Consider the following 22,370-nt stretch of genomic DNA (forward strand, 5'->3'; position numbering starts at 1 on the left):
AGAACTGGCTGCATGTATATGATGCCGCTGGATCCTTTAAAAACTCTGTATCCTATTCATCATTAACTTGACCCCCCCATCTCATTTCTCCATTTTCATTCATGTTGATATTATTGAATTTATCTCATGTTTATGACATATAAAGTTTATGTTAATTTATTAGGTTCATGTACATGGCACGTACATATCCTAATTTTTTCTTCCTGTCTCCTATTTTTACATCTATGTTCCCTTGGACTCCTTCCCATTTGCAAGAGATCTACCTATTGCCTTGTCTCCTAGCCATTCTTAACTATGCTTTATGTTTATATTTTGCCTCACTCAAATGAGAAGTACTATACGGTACTTAAGTTTTTGTGTCCGATTCATTTTACACAATATTATATTTTCCATGTGCATCCATCGCCCTACAATGTCTCAAATCCGTCCTGCTTCATAGCTGAGTAACATTCTATTAACTCTCGATACCACACGCATCCTCTGTTGATGGGCATACAAGCTGCTTCCACAAATTAGCTCTTATGCATAGTGCTGCTGTAAACACCGGTGTGCACATTTTGCTGTAGCACGATGTGCTTAGCTCTTTCGGGAAGATACCTGGAAGAGAGAGAGCTGGGTCCAATGGAATTTCGATTGTGACCTGTTTAAGGAATTTCTGTCCTGAGTTACACAGTGGTTGTACCAGTTTACATTCCCACCAACAATGAAAGAGCGTCCTCTTCTACCTGCAGCCACAGCAGAATTGTTACTAGTAGATTTTTTTAATGATTGCAGTTCTGTCTGGCAAAAGATAGAATCTTAACATTGTTTTAGTTTGAATTTCTCTAAAGGCCAGGAATGTTTAATATCTTTTCCTATATGCGTTGGCCACTTGTATGTCTTCCTGTGAGATGTACCTGTACAATTTACTTGCCTGTTTCTTGTCTGGCTCTTTTCTTTTAGGCGATCTAATATTTTTCAGTTTTTCATATCATCTGGGCATCATTCCTCTCTCCGATGAATAGCATCAAATGAATTCCCCATCATGTCCATTGTGTCTTCACTCTGCTAATTCAGTGTGGAGACGCTTTTTGATTTGACGTGATCTCAGTTTGTTAATTCTTGGAGTTACTTATTATAGAATTATGGTTCTGTTTAGGAATTATCTCTTAAATCTATGACTTAAAGTGTTTTACCTATTTCCTTATCCAGTAGGAAAATATTTGTCATTGCTCTGACAATGACAAACATTGAAAGAAAGGCTGCTCTGATCCAGGCTCTGCATGTTCCAGATTCCATTGTGCAAATTCATATAAGTGGCAAAATCACTTTCAACTTCAAAATCCCAAACTAGGATTGTTTTCTCAGTTGCTTTTAGATAATCTCATTGCAGAAAAAAATGAGCCATCGGTGCACACATTCCCCTTTTTCACAGCAAAATTCTGCCAGTTGCAACTCTTTCAAGTCCTTTCCGCGGACAATAAACTGCCCTATTTCCATGTTTTTGTATTTTTTCTTTTAAATTAAGATACATTTTCATTAAATAAAAATTAAACTCAACTAGCTGAATTAGTGTGGAGTCTTTGCATTGCGATGATCTTTACTATTCTTCCTCCCCAGCCCATCACCACCTCCTTCCCCAAGGCTCTCTCTGAGGACTCTGCTTCTCTGTACCTTAACCAGTCTCCATATTTGTTTTTTGAATTATGTATTGTTTTCCCTTCTCATATTAGAGAACCGGGCAGTATTTACACATCAGTGTCTGATTCCTTCAACAGCATGATGATTTCCTAATCCATCCATTTTCCCAGCTGGCTTACTGTGCACCGACTGAATGCCCTGAATCCACAGACCAATCACACTTCTCCTCTTTTTAGTTATGGATGTTGGGTATTCTGTTCCAGCAACAGAAGACTATTGCAACCACTTTGATTTTGAGATTAAAAATCAGCCTTAAAAGAAAGATTGCAGAAGCAGTGCCCACAGAGAAAAGGCATCATGACTGGTGTCATTATTCTCCACAGAGGCTTTATGGATCATTTTTATTCCATGACTTTTTCTTTGTTCTTGGAGGCCACAGCATTGTGTTTACTGATACGATGGAAGGTTGTCTCTTCTCACAGTGACAGACCACAAAGGGTTTTCATTTCAAAATTTCAACTGGGACCCCAAGATGTTTGAACTCAAAAAAGAGTGCTACAGTCTTCCTAAAAGCCTTGGAATCTGACATTATCTTAAAACTTACTAGGGGAGGAAATCCTTTGAAGGATACATTTCCAAATAGCAGGGCTTCATTCCAGGGAGATTCTTTTTCCTGTTAAGATTTTCCTTCCTCAGTGATCATGTCTAGAGTCACCAGACATTCTTCATGCTGCCTCCGCATCAGCACTCAGAGACGGACTCCTCGCTGTCACATTGTGCAATCAATAATTACCATGGGATTGTCAAACCAACAAGACCTGGCAGCAAACTCAGCATCATAGTCAGCTCTGGCCTTTTCCCCACATCCCGAACAACATTTTTTTCATTAATCATGATCACAGTGGACTCTGTGTGGTTTTTAATCAGGATCATGATAAATTTCCCAACACATGATTTAGGGGACTATCAAAATTAAAAAAATTTTTTTGTCATTGATTTTATTGGTACATTTTAAGTATACGGTACAGTTACATTCATAACTGAGGTCTTGTACCTTTACATGACAGGTCTTGGTTCTCATTTTCCCGTTACCCCTGCCCTCCTTTCAACTCCTCCTCCCTTCCCTATTTACAAACACTTTATTTCCATTTTTTCATTTTCTCATATTTTTTTCCTTTCCTTTATTTCCTTCCCCTACCCTTCCCACTTCCCCTATGCCTTTAGCCCTTTTCTTCCTATTTCACATTGTCAATTTATACCATTAGGATCTTATGTGCAATTATAGTTTTTCACACCAGAGAAAGTATTCGGTATTTACACGTGTGTGACTTATATATTTCACTTAAGAGTGTGACCTCAATATGCATCCATTTTCCTATGAATGACGGTAATTTCTCATTCTTTATGGCTGAGTACTATTTCATTTCATATAAAATGGTTTATTTAATGGTCATTTTATTTTTGTCCTTCACAGTTATTGTTGTAGTGGAATGAGATGCTCCTGACTGGAGAGCAATGAACATCACTGATTTTCCCCATCTATTAACGTAATCACTTTTGTTTATTTTGCAGGCAAATCATGAATGTGACCTCTTCCTGGAATCTTTTCATAAATGTGTTGTCACCAGGATATAAGTTGGACAAAACATTCAATTCATTACTCAATATTTTTAAAAGGAAAAGGGAAATTATAGAATAAAAAGTAATTACCATAAAAACAGGCAAGTTTGGATAGTGGAATATGGCACAGTGCATTACAGAAAGGATATTATAAGCTGAAGGAGTACCCTCAAAGCACCAGTGTTTAAAGCAGTAATTAAACCAATAATGGTCACTTTATTATAATCCAGTATGGAGAGAAGACATTTGGATGTGACATGATTTACATGTCAGGCACAGCAGTACATTTATTTACACCAGAATCATCGCAAGCACATCGACAATGCAGTGCCTATGATATTAGCAAATCTAGGACAGCACTCGGGGAGAGCCTCTTTCCGTGCAGTCACAGCCATGCAAGCTGCCCATCCACAGCGGACACATTGCCGAGTGGAGCAGAGCTGTGATAGTTCAGTTCCCGGGATCAGCATGTGGGCAGAATCAGGCTGATGAAAGAAATCTGGATGAGGCTTCAAATGGAAATGAGGACAAGTGTACTGGAAAGTGAGGGTAAAGACATCTTTGCATCCAATGGGGAAAAAGGGTGTTTATGTCCAGGTGTATGGTGAATGTCAAAAGTTACCAGGAACCAATGAGACATGGCGGGATAAATCTCCTAAGCACACGCTGAGGGTTGAGAATAGATTTTCCTCATTTCTAATGATAAAATGAGTGAAAACTGCAACAGGATATTATCAAATATCAATTCAAAAGGAAAGGAAAACTTAAATATTTGGAAGTGTCCCAGCCTTGCCATGTCATAAAGAGAGCAAAGATTTCTTAGGGCCAACACTGAAGTCTTGTATAAGGAAGTTGTGATAAGGAGAGTGGCATAGACTGAGACAAGCCTAATGCTGCTGAACAGGAAAAGAGAAAATGATTCCAATGGTGTTTAGAGTCTTCCACTCCCACACAAGCCTAGAACACACGGACTTGAAGTCATGACAGCCATAGATGGTCATGCTGTCATTTCTAGGGTTTCCTCAAATATCAGGTAGATATATTTGGGGACCACATTCCTGAGTCACAACACGTATGGCTCCTGTGTGTCCAAGCACAACGTGGGCCTCCATGCTTGACACTGCAGAGTGCACAGACCATGTATGTCCATGGAGTGCATTAGATGAACTGTCTGCAAGTCTACCAAGTCCAAGCACTGTGGCCATGGAAGCCTCCATCTGACCTTAAAGCAGACCTGGACATCTGCAGGCTCAGGCAGGAAACTCTGTAGAAGGCAGAAGCTGCAGAGACCCTCCACAAAGGCAATGGCAGCACAAGTGTGGGGTGAGAACCTCCAAGAGAGGTGCCCAAGAGCAGTGCCTTGGAGACCTTGCAGACTGTTGCCCCGTTGGCCACAAGGCACCTGGCCCGCAGATACACCAGGATGGAAACCTGCTGTGGGACACTACCGGCACCAGCTCTCATCCACGTGGACTCTTGTAGGAGCTGAGCTCTGAAAACGTGCTGATGGGGCTGAAAGGACCATGTGAAATGTGATGTAAATTCACACCCACATGAAGTCAAAGGGGGTTACTATGGATCCTTAAGGGTAAACATTGGTCCAGTGAGGTTGTGCTTATTATTGGTTCTCATTGCTCCTTTGTATCCGCTCTTTAGATTGCAACTGTCCATGCATTGGAAGGCTCAGCACTGTAGTTGGGAAACACTCAACTTGTTTAATTTCATGATGACAAATTAAGGAGAATCACATGGAAAATCTCACCCATAATTCATTTAGATAACATTTACATCAGGCTTTGAGAAGGGTCCTAAAGAGATTTAAAACTTCGGAGTGGTTATGAGGGAATAGGATGATGTTAGTAAGAGATAAAGACATGGGAGTGGGAGGACGGGATAGAAAACTATGCTTGGAAACCATGGGTCTCTCAGAGTTTATAGATTGGAACTCATCTGTGCCCTGGTGGATATCAATAATATATGGTGTCTTTTTTGGGAAATTTCCCAGGGTTACTTGATTCTTAGTTGAGATCAGGACTGTTGTGTCATGAGCATATCACTTTTTTTTCCCCTCCCTGCAATGTAGGGGCACAGTGTGCATTTCTCCTGTGACCTCAGGGTGCAGAATCTAGACAAGGTCTGGGAGCACACAGCTCTCCTCCTGGGGAAACCAAATCTGTCATTGCCTATTCGTAAAACTCTGTGTCCACAAATATGACAAATGCCTGTATGTGATGTAAGGTGCTCCTTGTGTGGTGTTTTTACAGCAGCAGGAATAGAACACTCTCCTCCCCAGTTTGTGTGTGTGTTAAACTCACACTCTCAGGCTTCAGCACACTCAGCCATTAGTAATCAATGAGTTGCTTCCAACTTAATCTTCTTATTACATGGCATAGGGTGACCTCAGCCCCAGGCAGATAAGTCTTGCCCTTATTTTCTTGTGTAACCTCAAAATTTCCAGGTTCCATGTTTTTACTGCCTTGCAACTTCATTCTTTTGGTGCACTGAAAACATTATTAATTTACATTGAATCCAGTTTTTCGGTTACAGTTATACTCTGTGTTGTAAAAAAAAAGAGACCAATGTTTTAATGTGTATGCATTTGTGTGATGATGAGTAGCTCACTTTATAATAAGCAGAAGCTTAGAACATTTGATTAAACATTAAGAGAGCAATGAAAGATTTACACTGAAATGTTTTGCATCCCATTTCTCTCTAATTGCTAATTTTCTGTGCATCTTTTCCATACTGGGAATGAAAATCAAGGCCTCACAATCAGTAGGCAAGCCGACCACTGAGCTGTATCCATGGCTCTATTTGCATACATTGGGAAATTAATCAGCATTAATATCCAAGAATGCTGAGTCACATAGACACGTGTTGAGATTTTAAACAAATATTTGAGTTAAACATGACCAAGTTAGATGGAGTGGGGTCTTTATGTAAATATTGAAATAGGAAAATTAGTGTAAAGCAAGACGAAAGTCATGAGCTGCCTGGAGATAGGATGCAGGAGGGAAGCAGCAGGAGGGAGGGATGGCAGAGGAGCCCCAGGAAACACTGCAGGATGACACGTGTGTTCCCTGCTCTGTCCATGTGTACCTGTGGAAGAGCCCTTGTGTGTTAATACTTCTCAGGTGCACACTTCACAGCTGGGCAGTTTACGTGTTGTATCTGATGAACCTGTCACAGATAAACTATCTCTAAATATAGATAAAGAGTGAGAGAGTTAATGACAGTTGAAAATGAGAGATTCACGGACAGGCATCCACATGAACACTGGCTCTATTTCCTCTCAGCAAACAGCAAAACTCAGCAAAGTCACTCTTGTTCTCTGCACAGGACCAGGGGAACAGCCACATCACCAGGTGCCCCTCTCTGTCCAGGTGCTGGAACAGGTAATAGTTTGTTCACAACTTCGGAGAGCCTGGGCCCAGACAGTGGGGAGAACATTTACAGCGCATCAGCTCTGCTATAGAAGAGGAAACTGTGTCCCACACTTTCATAATTTTACATGAATTTTACTTTCATAATTTTCCAAGCAGAAAAATTTAATAGAAAGATGCATGCTATGTGTAGAAGACAAATACAAGTAGATGAAGAGACAAAGTCAATACATTATCTCATAATGTGTTTTCCTATTATCGTAAATGAATTCATTGGTACCAAACTATCCCAGCACACTCTCCCTGGATGTGGGCAGTGCCCTCTCTGAGTTATCCACCCCAGAGCTGTCTATATAGGAGGAGGCCATGCAAATAAGGCTTCACTATGCTGTTAAAAAAGAGCCCAGCCCTGACCCTGCAGCTCTGCAGAGAGCCCAGCCCTGGATGCCCAGGTCCTCCTCCCACTTGGTGATCAGGATCGAACACAGGCAGCGCAACATGGACCTTACCATGTGTTGGGTTTTCATGTTTGTAATTTTGAAAAGTAAATTATTTAGAGCAAAAGATACTGAGGGCGTGATTGTACACAGTGGACTTGTGCGACAGTTTCCTGAGCAAGATGTCTCTGTGTTTGCAGGTGTCCAGGCTGAGGAGCAGCTGGTGGAGTCCGGGGGAGGCTTGGTGGCACCTGAGGGGTCCCTAAAACTCTCCTGTTTGGCTTCGGGATTCACCTTCAGTAACTACTCGATGCACAGGGTCCGCCAGGCTCCAGGGAAGCGGCTGGAGTGGCTTGGGAATATTAACCAGGGTAGTACTACCACAAACTACGCACCCTCCGTGAAGGGCCGATTCACCATCTCCAGAGACAATGGCAAGAACACGCTGTATCTGGAAATGCGCAGCCTGAGAACCGAGGACACGGCCGTGTATTACTGTGCAAGAGACACAGTGAGGGGACCTCGGCATTCGCCCAGACACAAACATCCGTGCAGGGGAGCGCTACTCCAGCAGGGGTCACTGTGGTCCATGGAGACCCAGGCAGGGCCCCAGGAGCAGGTGCAGAGAAGGCAGCAGAGGGGTGAGGGCTTCCTGTTGTCCTCTGGGGTTTCCCTTCCGTATTAACATCACATGACCTGAACAAACCTTGAAATGCATGAGCTTCAATGAAGTATGCAAGGATAAGTGAACATTCCGTTAATATTGTTGAAGTATGGAGTTTCACCTCATATATCTAACTTGCACTTGATGGGTAAACCCTGGTCCCTGGTGTGATGACCTCAAATACGGGCAAACAAGATCTCAAGTAACTTGGAAACTTTGTCAACTGCATTTTCTTTTCGGTGTCAAATCATCATCATAAAAAATTGTATCTGCTAATTTATTCTCAAGTGTGAGGAATTGTCTCATACAAGAATACATGATGCAGGTTAAGGAATGAAGTCCATCCCAACCCAATTCACAGAGTCTGAAAACACCCAGCTCTCTCTTCTATCCTTGGCCACCTCAGGATGTCTGGTCCTCAGTCTCAGCCCCAGCACCTTGTGGAGTCCCGTGCTCAGGGAGGAGGGAAGAGAGAAACTGGGCAGGACTCAGTGCAGAGTCCAAGGGCTTTGCTGTGCTCTTCCTATCCGAGGGGGCAGAGCAGGGTTGGGCCTACGCTTTTCCTTTGGACTTTAGAAATTGTAACAATTTTAAAACAGACTGTAACACTTCTCCCTCTAAATCCCCCTCTCTCTGTCTCTCTCCTCTTCCTTTCTCAACTCTCATCACTAGGATCAATCTATATATCAGTAAACGATGAAGAATACATGAGGGAAAGTGTTCAAGTACGATGACATTCATTTTTCTAAGAAGATTCTCATATTTCTGTGTTCATACATTTTCTATATTCTATCTCACTTTTATCTCAGTTAAACGTGTATTTCCATCACACATGTATTCTCAAATTTTCCTAAAATGATAAAATATGCTTATATAATTAATAATATCTTTCTTACAGCTATAATTTTCTGTGAAGAAATTTTTTAGTGAACATAAGTTCATTTCCACACCCAATGCCCACACACGCACATTTTAGTTTTTTTGTGATGATCCCCAGTCTCTTGATCCTATTCCCATTTCACAGATATTTGTCAACTCACTATCATGTATATAATATACTATTTATTATGAGTTTTTCACATTAAACTTTTGTATTAAGACTTGTTTGCAGTACATAATATTTACTTCCACTTTAGAAAGTAGGTGTTTGTGCTTATCACATCTTGATTCATTTTATTCCCCTTACCCTCACTTCCTTCCTCCATATTGGGTTTCTGATGGTAACACCCTCACACACACTCCGGTACATCTCTGTATATATAGAATGGATCAGAATGATGCCAAGATTCTACTTTAATAATGAGGACATGGAATATAAAATCAATAACAGGAAATAATATAAAACCAAGGGGTAAATTCAGTAAACACAAGGCTGTGTCCAGGAAGAGATCCACATAACTGCCTGGCCTTTACCTCTCTTTATTAACAAAAATGAAATTACACAATCTAAATTAAAAACAGAACTTGTGTTCCAAATAGCAGAAACTCTTGGTAATAATACAAAAATGGAAAAATGAATAAACACACTACACTCAGACTTGTGAAGAAACCTAAAATTCACAATGATTTAGATGGTACATGTCCTTTACAGCTAGTGCTATAAAGGAATACTCAGTAACTTGGGTTACTGCTCTAACTGTCCCCCGCTTCTCTGGAGGGCTGCATTGGATGTGGTTCTCCAGAGCAGCAGAGATAAACCAGACACATAGTGACAGCACACAGGAAGAGACATTTCCTCCAGAACTGGCTCACAGGACCATGGAGGCTGGAAAGACCCAGCTCTGCCGTGTGGGCTGCAGGTGGAGACCAGGGAGCTGGAGGTGCAGGCACAGTTGCAGGCTGTCTGCTGGGGAATCCCTGCTGATTGGTGACACCGGTGGTTTGGGCTGTGCAGATTCTCCTGGTTAATGAATCTCACACACACGATGGAGGGGAACCTGCTCTTCTCAGAATTCATTCACTCAAGTGTTGATCAATTCCTAAAAACTCCACAAGGAGACATATGATCCTCACAGAGGACCAACAAGCTGACCTACAAACTCCATTAACAAAGCCCATCCTGTAACTTTTGAGCACCGCCCTACGATCTGGTAAGACACAACGGTGAAATCTTAGTCTGGACACAGTCATTTCACCAACATCTCATGCTACCTCAATAGAGAGTAGAGTTATTTTTTAATTGTATGTATACAAAAAAATAAAAGAGCATGAGATTTTGAATTAAAGAAACCTACATTTTCTTCAGAGTTTTACACTATGCCATGCACGTAGTAACAAGAAATGGAGCCAAGATGTCATAGCACATGCACTGGCCATGAGGTGTGATGGGAACGCACACAATGTCACCATCATGGAGGACAAGCTGGTAGGACAGGGATATAAAATAAACACGCTGAAGCCTCAAAGTTAAACTTGAGAGGATAATGCCAGCCAAAAGGATGGGCTACAACAAGCATACACCACATCCGGGCTCTGATGTGGAGATTTCAAGGACATACAAGGAAAAAGATATGTCAGGTTAGGTTTTTGTGATCATATGATCAGGTGATACTCACAGAACCTCTGCCCATGGATTTTGAATGTTTTTTACTCTATTTTTAAAACATAGCACCTTTATCATTTCATTTAAGATTGGCTACCTAAGTGTTCTAAACTGTTGCTTCTCAGGTTGTATTCTGTCTTTCACATGAGGCTTTCACATGACCAGTATTTTGAATGTTTTCCATTGCTAGAGTATCTAACGATCTCTAATCTCTGATCCTTGCTTTGCTTTTGTTTTTCTTGGTATTTTTTGAGACAGAGTCTCACTCTGTTATTTAGGATGGCCTTGTGTTGACTCTGTAGCCCTGGCTGGCTTTGAACTCATAGAAATCCTGCTGTCTCACAGTCTTAACTTCTGGGATTATAGATTTGCACTTCCACACACATCTGGATCTCTCATTTAAAAAAGGCCCTGGATGAAAAATTTGTTGACAAGTTTGAAATCCTCCGTGAATGTTTTTTTCAGAAATAAATGAACATTTCACTTACATTATTGATAGTATTGGCCTTCTCTATCTTGGTTTTTGAGACAAGGACCGGATGTTCCTACACAGAATGTGCTCCCATTTGTGGTGTTCTCTGGGGCCATCTGAAGGTCAGGGCCTGGAGAAGCTGCACTGTGTGGGCAGGGCAGGGCCCTCTTCATCCCAGCACATTCAGCATCTCTGAGAGGCAGGTGGGGATGAAGCCAGATACCAAGTCTCACATGCCCTTGCTCCTTGAGTATTTCCCTACTTCTTCCTCCTGTCTCCCTCTTGATTGGAGTAAGGTATGCTGCTGAGGCGATTTTCCAAATAGTCTATTCAGGCTTCACATTTAGAAACTTGAGTCATTATGAAGCCATGAGTCTTCAGGGACAGCGGTCTAAGAGGAAAGGTCAGAATATCTGTAGTCCATGAGAGGTCCCAGTATTTTCAGATAGTAGTAGACATCTCTGATTACAAAATGCCAAGAATGGAGTTAGACAGAAACACATGAACTCCAAGAACATTCTCCAAATAAGTTAACTGTGAAAATGTAGGGAATAAGATGTAGAAGTTGTCTATGAGGACTAACCTCAAGGATGAAGCAATATGTTTTTAAAAGGCAGTCATGGAGAGGTGGACAGGCATGGCACCAAGAAGACAGAAAGCATAGTCGGATTCTTAAATATTTTTCTCTATCTCCAGCAAGAGCCCAGCAAACACACAATTCTCTGCCTCACTACAAACTCTCCCCTGGAAAGGCACGCTTTAGTAAATATACTCAGCACATTACAACCCATTCCAGGCATGGACACTTTCATGTTAAAGTTAGACGCATGAACTCCAAGAACATTCTCCACATAAGTTAACTGTGAAAATGTAGGGAATAAGATGTAGAAGTTGTCTATGAAGACTAACCTCAAGGATGAAGCAATATGTTTTTAAAAGGCAGTCATGGAGAGGTGGACAGGCATGGCACCAAGAAGACAGAAAGCATATTCGGATTCTTAAATATTTTTCTCTATCTCCAGCAAGAGCCCAGCAAATACACAATTCTCTGCCTCACTACAAATTCTCCCCTGGAAAGGCACTCTTTAGTAAATATACTCAGCACATTACAACCCATTCCAGGCATGGACACTTTCATGTTAAAGTTGGAGAGGTGGACAGGCATGGCACCAAGAAGACAGAAAGCATATTCGGATTCTTAAATATTTTTCTCTATCTCCAGCAAGAGCCCAGCAAATACACAATTCTCTGCCTCACTACAAATTCTCCCCTGGAAAGGCACTCTTTAGTAAATATACTCAGCACATTACAACCCATTCCAGGCATGGACACTTTCATGTTAAAGTTGCCAATGAAAACTGTGCTCTCAATGAACAAAATCTTTGCTCCATCTCAATGTGTGTAGAAGTATCAGTACCACAGAAGATACAGAACAGTGTCATTGGGGTGTTCCTCTCCCCAGTGCAATGCATCATCATAAGAAAAACACTCTCCTGGGAAGGAACAGAACACCCTGCCCTCTGTCCACCTCTTATAGCCTCACTGCCTCCTCCATGCAAAACAGCCCCAGGCTCAGTATGAAAAGCCAGACCTGGCTGAGCAGCCCCAGTCTCCTCTCACAGGAGCCTTCATACAGCATGGAGTCCTTGGTGCTGCTCCTCTGCCTGGTGGCGGCTCCCTGCTGTGAGTGTCTCTGAGTTTCAGGAGAGCAAGGGGGGCACAGGGTGTGTGGTGTGTTTGACTGAGACTGATGGTGATGCTTCTTGTCCCCAGGTGTCCTGTCCCAGGTGCAGCTGCAGGAGTCAGGACCTGGCCTGATGAAGCCTTCAGAGACCCTGTCCCTCACCTGCACAGTCTCTGGATTCTCTTTAACTAGTAATGGTGTAAGCTGGGTCCGTCAGGCTCCAGGGAAGGGACTGGAGTGGATCGGTGCGATATGGAGTGGTGGAGGTACAGAGTATAACTCAGCCCTTCAATCTCGAGTGAGCATCGGCAGGGACACTTTCAAGAGCCAAGTCTCACTATCATTGAGCAGCCTGAGATCTGAGGACACAGCCATGTATTACTGTGCAAGAGACACAGTGATGGGAAATCAGTGTGAGCCCAGACGCAAACCTCCCTGCAGGGGCTCCCAGGACGACAGGGGGCAGGCAGGACACACTGAGCTCTTGTCGGGCCCAGGACCAGGTGCAGGATCCTGGGTCTGCGTTGCTGTTAGAGTCTGTGGTTTTCTCTTCCTGTCCCCAACTTTGCTAAAGAACTTCTTCAGTGTAGGCTTCTATAGACTTTGGATTTTTCAAAAATTTACTTTTTTTCTTATCAGTACATGTTTGCAGTACAGCCAATTTACAACCAACTTCAGAACTGGGTGCATGTATAAAGTGTCGCTTGATCCTTTAAGGAATCTCCATCCTATTCATCATTAACTTGACTCTTCCCTCCTCTAAATCTCCTTTCCACATTTTAGTTCATGTTGACATTATTGAATTTATCTCATGTTTATGACATATAAAATTTACATTCATTTTTCAGGTTCATGTACATGGCACGCACATATCCTAACTTTTTTTCATGTCTCCTATTTTTTCATCTATGTTCTCTTGGACTCCTTCCCATTTGTAAGAGATCTACCTATTGTCTCATCTCCTTCTAGCCATTCTTTACTGTGCTTTATGTTTATATTTTGCCTCACTCAAATGAGAAGTACTGTATGGTACTTAAGTTTTTGTGTCTGATTCATTTTACACAATATTATATTTTCCATGTGCATCCATCTCCCTACAATGTCTCAAATCCGTCCTGCTTCGTAGCTGAGTAACAGTCCACTAACTCTCAGTACCACATGCACCCTCTGTTGATGGGCATACAAGCTGTTCCAGAATTTAGCTCTTAGGCATAGTGCTGCTATAAACACCGGTGTGCACATTTTGCTGCAGCACGATGTGCTTAGCTCTTTCGGGAAGATACCTGGAAGAGAGAGAGCTGGGTCTTATGGAATTTCGAATGTGAGCTGTTTAAGGAATTTCTGTCCTGAGTTACGCAGTGGTCGTACTAGTTTACGTTCCCAGCAACAAAGAAAGAGCGTCTTGTTTTACCTGCAGCCATGGCAGAATTTGTTACTAGTAGATTTTTTTGATGATGGCAGTTCTGTCTGGCCAAAGATAGAATCTTAACATTGTTTTAGTTTGAATTTCTCTAAGGGCCAGGAATGTTTAATATCTTTTTCTATATGCGTTGGCCACTTGTATATCTTCCTATGAGACGTACCGGTACATTTTACTTACCTGTTTCTTCACTGGGTCTTTTCTTTTAGGCGATCTAATCTTTTTGAGTTTTTCATACAGTCTAGGTATCATTCCTCCCTCTGAGGAAAAGCTTGAAATAAATTCCTCATCGTGTCCATTGTTTCTTCACTCTGCTAATTCAGTGTGGAGATGCTTTTAGATTTGATGTCATCTCAGTTTGTTAATTCTTGGTGTTACTTATTGTAGAATTATGGTTCTCTTTAGGAAATCTCTCTTAAATCTATCACTTAACGTTTTCTAAGTATTTCATTATCCAGTAGGTAAATATTTGTCATTTCTCTGACAATGACAAACATTGAAAGAAAGGCTGCTCTGATCGAGGCTCCGCATGTTCCAGATTCCATTGCGCAAATTCCTATACGCGGTAAAATCACTTTCAACTTCAAAATCCCAAAATAGGATTATTTTCTCAGTTGCTTTTAGATTATCTCCTTGCAGAAAAAAAATGAGCCATCGGTGCACACACTCCCAGTTTGCACAGCAAAATTCTGCCAATTGTAACTCTTTTCAGGTCCTTTCCATGGACAGTAAACTGCCCTGCTTTTCAAGTTTTCGTATTTTTTCTTTTATTTATTTTTTATTTTTTTGTGCCGGGGATTGAACTCGGGTCGTAGCTCTTGCAAGCAGGCCACCGAAGAGCTGAGATTAATCCCAGGTCCGAAGTTTTGCTTTTAAATTAAGATACATTTTCATTAAATAAAAATTAAATTGAACCAGCTGAATTAGTGTGGAGTCTTTGCATTTCAATGATCTTTAGAACCCTTCGTCCCCAGCCCATCACCACCTCCTTGCCCAAGGCTCTCTCTGCGGACTCCGCTTCTCTGTATCTTAACCGGTCTCCATACTTTTTTTTGAATTATTTATTGTTTTGCCTTCTCATATTAGAGAACCATGCAGTATTTACACAGCGGAGTCTGATCCCCTTAACAGCATGATGGTTCTATAATCCACCCATTTCCCTTCAAAACACTCAAATTTATCCTTCTTTAGGGCTGACTACTGCTCCTTGTATTTAAATACGGTTTTATTTATTCTTCTGTTGAGGAGTACATAGGCCATTTTGACGGTTTAGCTATTGTGGCTTGTGCAGCTCCAAATACGGATAGGCGCATATCATGGTAATACAATGACCTTAATATTTTGGAAATTTATCCAGAAGAGGAAAAGCTGAGCCAAACAAAGTTTTTATTTTCCATTTCTATTTGTTCTATTTTTGTTGAACCAGTAATGAAAAGTTTAGAGTTATAAGTGACTTCAAAACTGTTTATTACATGGAGTTCTGCTATTCACCAACTGTTTGCCTTTCTATTAGCAGTTAAAAGCATTTCTCAAGGGTTAACTCAAATAACTTCATTATGATCCTCCTGTGTTAATGCTGTGAACTTTGGGTCTGTTAGGCAGTGAGACAAACAGGACAGGATGGTTCATGTAGCTCACAGACCGTCAGAGCAGACCCAAGCTGTTGAGTGTACGTCAAAAAAAGATAAACATAACAATGGGGAAAATGCCAGGTACTCTTCTAAAAACTTCTTTAAAACCTACATGCTAAAGGGGCAGGGCTTTAGCACAGTGGTGCAGCTGCCTGCCTTGCAAGTTCAAGGTCCTGAATTTGATCCCTGTCCCCCCAATATGACAACAACAACAACAACAACAAAATGACAGCCTAAAGAAATAATACATGACTCACTCAAAAAATAGACAAGAAAATTAGACAGTTTTCAAGACAATGAAAGATAAAAAGCTAAGTAGTTATTAAAAAAATGTTCACTATCTTCAGTAATTACGCAATGTACATCAATACTATTCTGAGACTACGTCTTCATTCAGAATGCCTATCTTCTAGGATACAAAAGGCTAAAAATGCTGGTAAGAATGTGTGAAGAAAGAAACTCTTCTACAATGATTTTTTAAAATGTAAACAAGTGCAATATCTATGGAAATTGGTTCCGAGAATCTTCCAAAAGCTTGAAATAGAAATTGCATTTGATTCAATGATACCAATAGGAGATATATTTCCAAAAAAGTTAAAGTCTTCTCAGAGAGAAAAGGAAGAAGAGAAGGAAAGGGAGAGGGAGAGAGAAGTTGAGGGAGAGGAAGGGAGAGGAGGGGGAGAGAGGCTGAGAATAAGACGTAATCCAGTAGCCAGGTCCTCATGACCTACTTAACTCAAAGGAGGGCTGCGCTTCTAACAGCCCATGCAGCTAAGACCACATCAAAGGACTAAACTATTGAAGACGGTGCTGCCCACAGGATCTGGTCACCTCTCTAAGCCCTATGTCTGAATATCGATGCACTGGGCTCCAGGCTTCTCCTCTCCTCCTCCCTCTCCCCCTTCTTCATTAAGCCCTACCTCTAAATATCAATGCACTGGGCTCCAGGCTTCTCCTCTCCTCCTCCCTCTCCCCCTTCCCCTTCCCCTTGCCTTTTGTCCTCTTCCTCTCCTCCTCCTTTTCCTTCTCCTTCCCTTCTCCTTTCCTCCTCCTCTTCATCCTCCTCCACCGTGCAGCTGGGCTTTAACTCATGTTCCTCACTTGACAGAGAATTAGGATGGACGTGAACTTCAGAGCTGAACACAAAGTGAGTTGTTGAAGTGACTTCAGCTCTGGGATGTGATGGGCACTGGTTTTTAGATGCATCCAGTTCCTATTTTCTATTGCTGTCCAGTTCTTATTTACTATTGTGTATATTTGGATTCAATAAAATGTTTTCCAGTGCAACCCAGCAAAGAACTTTTTGATTCCTTGAAAATAAATCTATATAAGTGCAATAGAGAAGAGACAGAGTCACCGATGGCAGAAGCAAATTATCAGTGCCATTAATTCGGACTAAATGGGAAGTTTATAATTCTAGGAGGTCCGAACAACTCATGTTAGTACAGAAAAACAAACCTCAGTACAGAAGGGAAATGTATTTTGACAAGGCTAAAAATGACACTACACAAGTATAAATATTTACTTTGATTCAGAAAAAATGGGAAGAAAGTTTGAGATGAAAAAGTATTTTCTCCATAGAAACTCATGAACATAGATTTGTGTAAATGCATCTCACACACACAAGGAAACACGTCAAATGAGTGACTCAAAGTCTGTAAAATTGACATTTCCATTTTTGAGAAGATTTGCTCAGAATTTAATGGTACGACCAAGTTCAGTTGTGGGTCCGAAAACTTTTCATGATGTCCTAGTTTCATCATTACTCTTGTGAGTGGAAAGGGGACTAAGAGTTGACAGAAGCAGGGAGAAAGAGGATGGGAATGGGATGAACAGCAAAAAGGAAGAATGAAGATGTAAATTGTACTAACTCCTCGCAGTAAATGTAACGATTATTTATGGCCAATGTGTAGAATACTAATAAGGAACACACATTTAAAAACCTTTGGAATATGCACATTTGAACAATGAGCATACAGAGAAAGGAAATGGACTTGGTACAGTGTCCAGAAGTCGATGTGCACATGTGGTCCTGTACCATGGATGTACGTTGTGAGTACTCACACACACATGTACATATGTGCTGTAGTTCTGAACCCTACAGTGCTCTTAACCCGGGGCCCTGTGTGCTCGTTTCCATAGATGCAAAGCCCTCTTTCATCTGAGAACTCATCCTGCTCTAACCAGCTTCTGCCTCACAAGTCCTGTCCTGGAGGGAGAGGACCTAGGCAGTGGAGCAGGGACAGCACATGGCTCTGGGAAGGCTCAGTCAGAATCCTTCACCCAGGGGCTGTCTTGAAAACAGAGACCTCCTGTGTCTCCCTCATGCCTTTGCATACAAGATATGCCGTGGGATTTGTATTGCTAATCTGAAGTAAATTGAAACAATTCTCCCTCATCTTTTTACTGGTGGCGGCTCCCAGATATGAGTGTCCGAGGATTCAAACAGAAGAGTGAGTGGATGCTGCATCTGAGCTCCAAACTCACTCTGTTCTCAGCCCCTCTGTCTTTTTCTAGGTGCAGCCACAAAAGCTGAGACTTGGCCTGTCCCTCAACTCTGCATGTTCTGGTTACTGAACCAGTGGTGATTACTCAGGAGCTGGAGTCATCAGCCCCGGGCATGGGAACAGAATAGCAGGACAGTGCGATTTTAGTGGAGGCACAGCTTCTGTTTCATCCCTGACAGTCAACACAGCATCTTCGGAGACACATCCAGTAATTAGTTTTCCCTGTAGCGGGGCTCAGTAACCATATTGGTCACAATTGTGCATTACTATGAAAAAGATATCACGTGGAGGCAAACTCGTGATCTTGTGCTCAGCTGGGTTTTCCTTGTTGCTGTCTTAGAAGGTAATTTTTGGTGAGCAAGAGATACTAAATGTGCCAGCGGAAGTGAGTGGATAACCTGCGGGTGTGAGGGGACATCATTGTGAGCCCAGGCACAAACCTCCTTGCAGGGCCGTTCAAGACTCACAGGGTGTACTAGGGATGCAGGGGAAACCAAGTTGTTTTCCTGTTAGGAACTGAGTCTTCTTTCAACACACTACTTATTTCCAGACACTTTGGTTTCATATATCTGTCCTTACCTCTGATGTGTCTCCTTAGTCACATGTGTTTAAATAGGAGAACACATTCTCAACTGTGCAAAACACAATTTAACACTTGAGATAAAATTGATTCTGCTGAGATCCTGAGGACCAGATCCTTAGGAGTCTCAGGGAACGTGGTGAAAATCTGGTAGGAATTTGGAATCCCCAGGGAGAAGCAGTCAGTCTGAGCCCAGACACAAACCTCACTTCTTGGTGATCAGGACCAGCAGGCGATGCCCAGTGCCACCAGGGGACACTGAGTCCCTCCAAAGGGAGCTGAGGACCACAGCACAGCACTCAGCATGATCAGGATGCCCAGGAGCTGGACCTTCCAGAGGCTCAAAACAGGAGCAGGGGCCTTGGGGCCCTGGGGAGACTTCACCTGCGTTCTCCTTGCTGTTCATCCCTGGTGAATCATTTCTCTCTCTGTAAGTGGAACCATAATGGGCCCTATGTCTTTTTCATTAGGTCTTCTTCATGCACGGTAAGATTTATATATAATATTTTAGATAACATTTGTAATGTTTTTAACATTTTGTAACTAAACCTGGAGGAAATCTTTTCATTGAATTTATTTTACTACTTCAGGTGTCAACAATCTCATCAATTTAAAGTAAAATGTCCATTATTGATCAGTACATTTCCTCGTAAAACAACTACAATCATCAGTACAATGTCTTTTTAAGTCATTTTCCTAAATTGCCAAAGGAACACCATACATTTTTAGCCATCTCCTTTTCTTCTTCCATTTCCCTCTGTTTCTCCTGCTCTAAGTGAAGACAAATCTGTCTCAGTCTTTGTGGATTTGTTACTCTTGAAAACTTTTTGTGTTCTTCATATACTATTGATATTAGTCCTCTGTCCAAGGAATAGCTACAAAACTATTCCATTATATATGTGAAATAAATCAGACACAAACACTTACATATCACATCACTTCTCTTGCCTGAGAAACAAAATTAAATAACAATAAAACTATAGGAAATTGGATCATATTTTGTAAAAGAGAAAAGGAGAAAGAAATGGAGGAAAGGGGAGAGGGAAAGGAAGAGAGGTGGGTACAGAAGAATTGAATTGGTTATATTTGTGTACTGACTCCTCACCATGAAAGTTACCACTGAATGCTGCAAACTGTACTAATAGAAAGAAGCCCTGAAAAATTTAAAAATAGACTCCATGAAAGGCCAATTGAGCATCTCCAGAGACAAGCCTCAGAACATGCAGTCTCTACAAGTTATCAGTCTGAAATGCGAGGACAAGCTTTTGTATGACTGTGCAATAGAATCAGGGAGAGGACTTCAATGCAGGCCAGACATAGACCTCCCTTCAGGGCAGATGCAACCAGCAGGGGGCGCGAATGATCCACTGAGCACCAGGAAAGGTCCCAGGAGCAGGTGCAGAGAAGGATGCTGAGTGAGGGCTTCCTGTCAGCCCCTGTGGCTTCCTTTCAGTCTTATCATCATCTGAGGAGACCCTGCACCATATACGCTACAGACGACTTAGGAACTAACCAAGTTCCAAGAAAAGATTTTCTTTTAAATTTAATAGCACAAGTACATAATTACATAATTGCTTTCTTCATCTCCTAATCTTGGATTTTGGTAAATAAGTAAATATGACTTGTATGCACTTCAAAGTTTCTTGCAATTTTCAAGTTTAGATTTCTTTTGAATGCCGAATCTTCGTCACCTAAAAATGAATCTGATAATTTCATCCCCATGACAAGGAGGTGTCTCATGCAGAAATAAATGCTTCAGATTACGGAAATAAATCCTTCACATCCCTCTCCACAGGGCCTGAGGACACACAGCTCTCTCTTACATAGCCAGTTCAGGAGGCCTTGTCCCAGGATCAGCACCAGCACCATGTGGACCACTGTGTTCAGGGCAGTAGGACACAGAGGCAGCCTTACTCGACTCAGGGCTGGGTCAAAGACTCCAGTGAATGCTTTCTGTCCATATTTTCTGAACATGAGTAGGAACTGCACTTTCTTTATGGGATGTATAAAAAGAGAATTGTAAGATTCTATTTCGATTTTTTGTTCTCTCTCCTCCTCTGCTTTCTCCTAATTCCTCATTCTCTCCGTCCCATCTTTCCATCTATGTATCACTAATACAGCACTCTTAAGATAAAATACTCCTGTTTCACAATAATCGTTATTCCTTAACAGATTCTTGTAATTTTGCCTTTATATATTTTCTTTGCTTTATTTCAGTTATAAGATTCTATTTCGATTTTTTGTTCTCTCTCCTCCTCTGCTTTCTCCTAATTCCTCATTCTCTCCGTCCCATCTTTCCATCTATGTATCACTAATACAGCACTCTTAAGATAAAATACTCCTGTTTCACAATAATCGTTATTCCTTAACAGATTCTTGTAATTTTGCCTTTATATATTTTCTTTGCTTTATTTCAGTTATTTCTGTATATATCAGAAAGGTTTCTATTCCTAAGCTTCCTTTAAATGATCACACATAACAATGTAGTTCATAATGTCATTCATGTGTTTATGGATTTCTGTAAAGTGTGTGTACAGTGAGCAGAAGGACACTCAGCCCCCACAGAGTTACAGTTCCTGAAGTCAGAGCTGAGGAGAAGTCTTCACACATAGACCTCTACACTGCAGGGGTTACCATGGCTTCATCAACGCTCATCCTGGGAATCAAATGCATTTCCCCCTCCTCAGACAGCTCTGCTCCACACCTGGAGCCCAATCACGACTGCTGTGTCCTGTATGAAATGATGCCCCTGTTCTTTCTAGCTCACATGAGCCCATCTTCCAGAATATGCATCACTGGACCTGAGGCCAGATCTTCACTCAGACCTCCTGGAATCCTCCTTCCTCAAGATCTCTGAAATCTCTAAATCTTCTCATTAATTTCCTTCCATTTCCATTTTCTTTTTTTATTGAGTTTATTGGTACATTTTAGGCATAAAGTACAGTTACATTCATTATGGGGATCCTGGAACTTTAAATGACAGGTCTGGTTCTCCTTTTTTTCCCCTTGTCCCTGCCCTCCCTTCCCCCCCTCCTCCCCTCCCCATAAGAATCGTATCTCTTAAGGAAAATTATTGTGGAAATTTCTAGAAAGTCTCACTCTACCTAATAAAATGGAAGTGATGAAACAATCAATCAATGGAAGAAAAACATCCTAAATTTCAGTTCTCTAAGTGTAAATCCTCAGCACTGCCAGGTTTATATTTTAAAGACCCCTTGATACTGTGCCCACCACATGCAAAGCGTCAATGCACATGTTTTAAAACTGAAAATATCACCAATGCCTGATATCACACAAAGTCTTCCTAGTTTTGCTGTTTCAAAACAGCACACTGAATCGGGCAGGATGGTGTGTGACTGTCATACCAGCACTCTGGGTGGCTGAGGCAAGACGATGATAACGTGGAATCCAGTGTTATGAATTCTGTGACTTATGAAATCCTGTAGTGCCTATCTGAAAAAAGAAAACCCTCAGGATACACCTGTAGTTTGTGTGAAGTCAAAGGGTACAAGTCCTAGTAATTCGAAAGTACAAAGTGAACAGACAGATCATACAGATAAGAAACTTAAAAAATTGTTACATAAAAATAATATACTAAGTTAAGAGCCACTGATTTACTTAGTATGATGAAAAAGATAGGCCATAGGGTTTTCTTATTAAAGTGGAGACTGCAGTTGTGGAACCCCAAGACAGGACCTCACTTCCTTGGCAACATCTCCAAACAGAACGTGGAACCCTTGCTAATGGGCATCACAATCCAATCGCAGCCGTCGTCCAAGCTCATTTGGCCGGAGAGGAGCAACAGCGAGC

The 22,370-nt window shown here is 41.6% G+C and overlaps 2 gene segments (V, D, J or C); both read left to right on the forward strand.

Annotated features, from left to right (window-relative positions):
* LOC104852674 overlaps positions 1 to 7,745 on the forward strand; it is a 14,621-nt gene extending 6,876 nt beyond the window's left edge. Inside the window, 1 exon segment of the V gene segment in view lies at positions 7,261 to 7,745. Within this exon segment, the coding sequence occupies positions 7,261 to 7,745 (485 nt within the window).
* A 4,609-nt stretch (positions 7,746 to 12,354) lies between these two features.
* Positions 12,355 to 14,574, forward strand: LOC104852686. The segment is given in 3 exon segments: positions 12,355 to 12,421; positions 12,512 to 12,925; positions 14,555 to 14,574. Coding segments are annotated over 3 exon segments (480 nt in total).
* The last annotated feature ends 7,796 nt before the right edge of the window (positions 14,575 to 22,370 follow it).

This window comes from Fukomys damarensis, unplaced genomic scaffold, assembly GCF_012274545.1.
Source record: "Fukomys damarensis isolate Sample0158 unplaced genomic scaffold, DMR_v1.0_HiC HiC_scaffold_25, whole genome shotgun sequence".
In the NCBI taxonomy this organism is placed as follows: domain Eukaryota; kingdom Metazoa; phylum Chordata; class Mammalia; order Rodentia; family Bathyergidae; genus Fukomys; species Fukomys damarensis.